We start from the raw sequence: 6,097 nt of genomic DNA on the forward strand, positions 1-6,097 counted from the left end.
CATGTTCATATTTAAAAGAGCAAATTGCACTAAAAGTCACTAAACTGTACACTTGTGCTGGTCTAGGCTATTAAACTATTTCCTTAGTCGAAAATGTTGCTGAACTAACCAAAATGCATGCTTTGTGTCATTCTGTATAATTTGGTCGTCAAAACAAGCGAAATGGACATCATGTGACTTGTAGGCTTGGTTTTTGAGGGGCAAAATCGTTGATTTAGTTTTTTGGTTGATGTTTGTCTTCTGCCCTTGAATGTTATAGATAACAATCAGGCTCTATTTTCTTTTCCACCCTAAGGCCCTTGTGAATTTTTGCCCAAATCTAAAGTAGATTTTTCCTTGCCATCTCCACACCACTAGCCAGCCAATGGCTGGGGTTCGTAATCATTGTTTTTTGAATTGATGTGGTCTTTTTGCCTTCCAAGAAAAGGAAGAGGATTTTTTCAAGTTCTCTCTTTGTTTAAGTGGAATCAAGTAGGGTTTTATATGTTCACACATGAAATAGAATCAAGTGGGGTCTTATATGTTCACATGAAACCCTAAACTCTTTTATTAGTTTTGAAACAACTACTATGCCTACTTCCACTTAACATGTGAAATGGAAGCAAGTGGGGCCTTATGTTATATGTTCATATAGAACTCTTCTATTAGTTCTTGAGCAACTAAGATGCCAACCAAGTGGTTGCTTGGAGCTGACTAAAATTTTTGAGTGTTTTCTTAATGTAGAATTTCTCTTATGGGAGAATTGCAATTATATTCTCTCATATTTGCAACTTATGCTTTTCACAGTTCAAAATTAAGCATTTTGGTCCTTAACGATGTTTGAAATACAAATTTGGTACTAAATTCTATTTTGTGTCAATTTATTTTGTACTTTGGAAGAAGAGAAAGTTAGACTAAGAGTTAAGGTATAAAAGAAACATAGATGTATAATATTATATGCATAAAGAAAGTCAATTGCAAGTAGCTTTATTTTTTGAAGCAAGCAATTTCACTTTTGGTCCACAATCTATGTGGTTAGAAATGAAATATGGGAACAAAGTTAATACTGACTAAGTTGCAGGTAGAGGTATCAAAATGGGTGACTTGGGCGGGTTTGGGTTGGGTAAAAAATGGGTAATAGGTTGTCACGCCCCGAGCTCGCACGTGCCCGTCACATGACACCCGCCGTACTCCCAAGTCCCACTTAGGAATACAAGACTACATTAACTAATTTAACTTTGACAGTACTAAACAATTTAACTAAATAAAGTGCGGTACGAATTACATATAAAAGGACGTCTACGAATAATCAAGACGTTCGTACATTTATTCTCCAATTGAAACAGCGGAAACAAAGGTAAATAAAACCAACAACTGGACGTAGCCAGCCTACCAACTTCTATTCATCTAAAACTAATAAAAGTCATCCTTAGGATCTTCTACGTAAACCAATTCATACTCTTCAGAATCTGCAAAAATAGTAAGAAGTGGGTTGAGCGACACATCGTTCAGTAGGTAATATTTACCCCTCTGTTGGACCATGCACTCTTGACTTTATAGATACATACATAAATATGGGTACAACCCATATCGTTTGCATATCATTCACATCCATAATTTTGAAAGTAACATCATTTATAAAACAATCAATAGTGAAGAATGACAAGGAATTTAAAAGCACTTTCTTGACAACCATACTTGGAAAATCGTAACGTCATAAATCACTTTGCAACAATTCATATGCATCTCCATATCCAATCATGTATCATCCCATAAAACGTCACATATCCCGTTCATAGATCATTTCAAAATAGTTCATAAATCACTTCATATCGTTCATAAACCTTCTTTCAGTTCAGCTCATAACAAGTACATGTAATGATCGGCTACTGAGTACTCAACCTAGAGATTTTACCCCTTCTAGGTGGGCGACCAACAAGTTTTATGACTACCGATTGGTCTCATTTCAATCTTGGGTCAATTGGCTGGGCTTTATACCAGGCTACCATGGCGGTTAGACAGGACTATAGCCCCTACCGTCTATTCCATAACTGCTCTGAGCTTTACTTGTCAAAATTCATTTTATATATCGTATACATAAACCTTTGCTTTCATAACAGATTCAGCTCATTTTGTATATAAGAAACATATCAAACATTTCAAATAAGTCACATGGTCTATTTTGTATAGTAAAGTATAGCTTTCATAATTATCCAAGTAAAACATTTTAACCAAACACCTTTCGAGTCAACATAGCAAAATGTGATTGAAAACCAGAATTTCATTTTGCATATTTGAAATTTCAGAAGGGTAAGTACCACCTACCTCTGTTTGGCTGCTCGAGTGGAGCTACCTTAGGTCCTTGTATTGCACCTATCAAATGCATAGGTTCCCTAATTAGTTGTTACTTCCTATAAATACATAAATATACAACCTCTACGTAAGTACAAGATTCATATCTAGACCATTTTATGGACCCTAATAGCATTCCCCTCAAATCGGACGATTTCTACTTTTGGAAAGTTTTCTAATTTGGAAAGTTTCTTAATTTGGAAAGTGTACATTTTGCAAGGCTTCCTAATTTAGAAAGTTTCTTAATTGAGAAGGTTCTCCTTTTTGTAAAGTTTCCTAATTTAAAAGAAGATAATTATTTATTATTATTATTATTAACGGTATCGTCCACCTTATTATTTACTATCATTATTGTTATCCTTATTGTACTACCTCTAGCCTTATTATTACTATTATTATCGTCCTTGTCGTCGCTACTTTATTTTATTACCACTTATATCGATTTACTAATTAGTTATTATTACCTTTCACTTTATTCCTACCTTTGTGCGTGTGTAGGTGTTATTATTATTTATGTATATATGCACATATATATATTGATTTATTATTATAATTATTGTCTTAATTTATTACACTTGTATTTATATTTATATTTTCGTTTACATCCTTTATTTGTTCATCCATATTATTATTACTATTATTATTATTATTTTTTTATTTCTGGGGGGGCCCATGTTGGCCTTTTGGCCAACCATGGCTGACCATGGTCGCCAGACCCTCTGGCGACTTATACCTTCAATTGGCTGGCCGAAAGGCCAACCATGATTTTGCTCCATTGTCGCCAGCAAGTGCTGGCGACATCCTCTAAATGTTTTATTTTTGCTTCTATCTTTCGGCCAACCTTTGCAAAATTCTTTCTTGGCCGCCAGAGATGGCGGCCCCCCACCCCTTTCTTTTTTTTTTTTTTTTTTGTGCGCTTGGCGTTGCAGAAGCAACGCCTAGCCATGACAGAGCAGCGGCAGCAGCCGCTGCCCTTCTTTTTCCTCATCATTTTTTGTCAACAGATTCCAAACACCCTCTAATCTCAAAAGTAAAATCAGTCCCCTTTATTTCTATTAACTCATATACGAATCTTATCAAACATATATCTACACCTATATAGCAACAATACCTGTCCATAAAATTTCTAGAACAATTTAATACATCTACTACAACTTGAAAGAGAGGTTTTCTTGCGTGAACTCGAGACTTACAGGTTTAGGTGCCTAGTCGTCGGATCGATTGCCGGTGTTGCCTGCTCCTCCTTCTCTCCTCTCTGACGGCTCTTCCTCTAGGGAGGCAAACGAAAGAAAAGTAAGGCTAGGGTTATTTTCCTGTCTAGGGTTTTAATAAAATCCTAAACCTAGCACTATTTATATTAGTACCCCTTACCCTATCCTGAAGTTACCTTATTTTATTTTTCCCCTTTTTACTTAGTAACTTTATTCTTTTAATTAGTTGAGAAAAATAAAATAAGCTAAAAACTAAATAAAAATAAGGAAATAAAATTGGTGCCGCATTCGTGGGTTTCACATTCTACCCCCTTACAAAAAGTTTCGTCCTCGAAACTTGCGTACCTTGATCAAAGAGATATGAGTACCTATTCCGCATGTCCTCTTCTAATTCCCACGTTGCCTCTCGTGGTGCATGGTTCGTCCATTGCACCTTAACGTAGGGTATGGTCCTCCTCCTTAGGACTTGATCCTTTCGATCCACGATTCTTAAGGGAACTTCCTCCACTGATAGGTTCTCCTTCACCTCGATGGGTTGGTCCTCCAAAATATGACTCGGGTCTGATACATACTTCCTCAGTTGGGAGACATGGAACACATTATGTATCCTTGACAAAGCAGGTGGGAGAGCCAGTCGATACGCCAGAGGTCCAACTCTATCCAGTACCTTGTAAGGTCCGACATATCTCGGACTTAACTTGCCACTTCGTCCAAATCTCATCACTCCCTTGGTAGAAGATACTTTCAAATATATATATTTTTTTCTTGATTGCAATTCTAAAGGTTTTCTCTTTAAATCCGTACAACTCTTGTTTCGGTCTTGCAACTCTTGTTTCGGTCTTGCACTACTTTTAGTCTTTTTCGAATAACCTTAATTCTCTCCAAGGGTCTTTCCACCAAATCCGGGCCAGTGATCAGTTTCTTACCCACTTCATCCCAATATAAGAGAGATCCACACTTTCGCCCATACAACGCTTCAACTGGTGCCATACCTATCCCGCTATGATATTTATTATTGTACAAAAACTCAATTAGTTTCACCAACCTATCCCAACTATCCGAGAAGTCTAGAACACAAGCTCTTATCATGTCCTCCAATGTCTGTACGATTCTTTCTGACTGTCCATCCATTTGGGGGTGGAAGGCGGTATTTAGTCTTAGGTATCAGTCCCCATAATCTCTTGGTAGGTCGATTAAAATCTAAACGTGAATTTAGGGTCCTAATCCGACACTACTTTCACAATTCATTTTTAAGTTAGGTATCACATTCTCTCCCCCTTTTAAAGGTTTCGTCCTCGGAACCTACAGGATATAAATATCAAAATAAGCTGACAAAATTTCCAATGTTCTTGCAATACATCTTGGGAATTATTTCTACAATGTCTAAATTGAATTTCCTTATTTAATTCTATCAAACTTCTGCTGCGCACTCTTATATTTCCGCAATACCTTCAATCTTCATATTTATATGACTCAGATGAACATAATTTCTCTCACAAATCCGGCGTTCTAAATATCGGCTTAGAATACTCTATAGAGATCAACCTATAAGAAGGATGTCATAAACACTAACAGTACCATTTCTTCCTTTTGGTCACACATTCTATCCCAACTTACTTATCTACTATCACAAAAGTAATCATTATCTCAATATATGGGTTCCTGCCCACTGTGTTTGTAATTGGTAACGAAAATCTCTTATTTCTCTCAAATCTCAAATCTAAAATAGCATCGACCTATTTTCCAGATCCTATAACCTGAGTTATTATACCGCTAAATGCCATGGGAATCTTATTTCCTTTGGTCATTCATTTTTTTCCCTAACTCAATTCAATTTTCGAAAAACATTAATACCTTAAAAATCATTTCACAAACTTCTTGATCATACAAAAATATAGAAAATTTTATACAAAAATTGTCACCAAATTCTCATATTGGAATATAACAACTTTGTCGTAACTTTGGTAAAATATTTATCTATGCGTAGAATTTCAAACTCACACAAGTTTAGAAAACTGAAAGTGTTTTGAAATACACAAGTCAACTAACTATTCCTTTTTCAGCATTAGAATTTAGAGTACAAAGAAAATTTATCAAGAATCATTATTAAATTTATCAAGAAAATTTATCAAGAATCATTATTAAATTTTTCTATACGATAAGAATTTTTTTTTTTGGAATACATTTATCTAAAGCTCTTTTTGAGATTGGATGAGTATATAAAAAAACATTTTGCACAGGATTATGGAATATAATCATTTAGTGTATTTATTCTTTTTTTTTTCTTATAAATATATACATATATATTTAGAAACTATACTTACCAAGCAACTGTAAGGTAAAGGTACATATTTAAAAATTCTGATTAAAAACTATTTGTGCAAATAAAATTTTGGTTTCACTGTTTATTCATTTTTAGGTAAAAAGTATGTAAAATTATATATTGTAAGAAATTTATAAAATATTTATTGCTTGATCATGATGTAATAATACCTGAACTAATAATATCAGCTAGTTTAATAAATGTCTTGAGCATTAGATCTAATTATCGTATA

The 6,097-nt window shown here is 34.6% G+C and overlaps 1 protein-coding gene across 1 annotated transcript; it reads right to left on the reverse strand.

Moving 5' to 3' along the window:
- Positions 1–1,392: 1,392 nt before the first annotated feature.
- On the reverse strand, positions 1,393–4,263 carry LOC113729180 (uncharacterized). The gene is made up of 2 exons (XM_072077719.1): positions 3,888–4,263; positions 1,393–1,448 (listed from the first exon to the last, which is right to left on the reverse strand). The coding sequence occupies exons 1-2, from the start codon at positions 4,261–4,263 to the stop codon at positions 1,393–1,395; spliced, it is 432 nt and encodes a 143-aa protein (XP_071933820.1).
- Between the last annotated feature and the right edge of the window lie 1,834 nt (positions 4,264–6,097).

This window comes from Coffea arabica, chromosome 2e, assembly GCF_036785885.1.
Source record: "Coffea arabica cultivar ET-39 chromosome 2e, Coffea Arabica ET-39 HiFi, whole genome shotgun sequence".
NCBI classification, from domain to species: domain Eukaryota; kingdom Viridiplantae; phylum Streptophyta; class Magnoliopsida; order Gentianales; family Rubiaceae; genus Coffea; species Coffea arabica.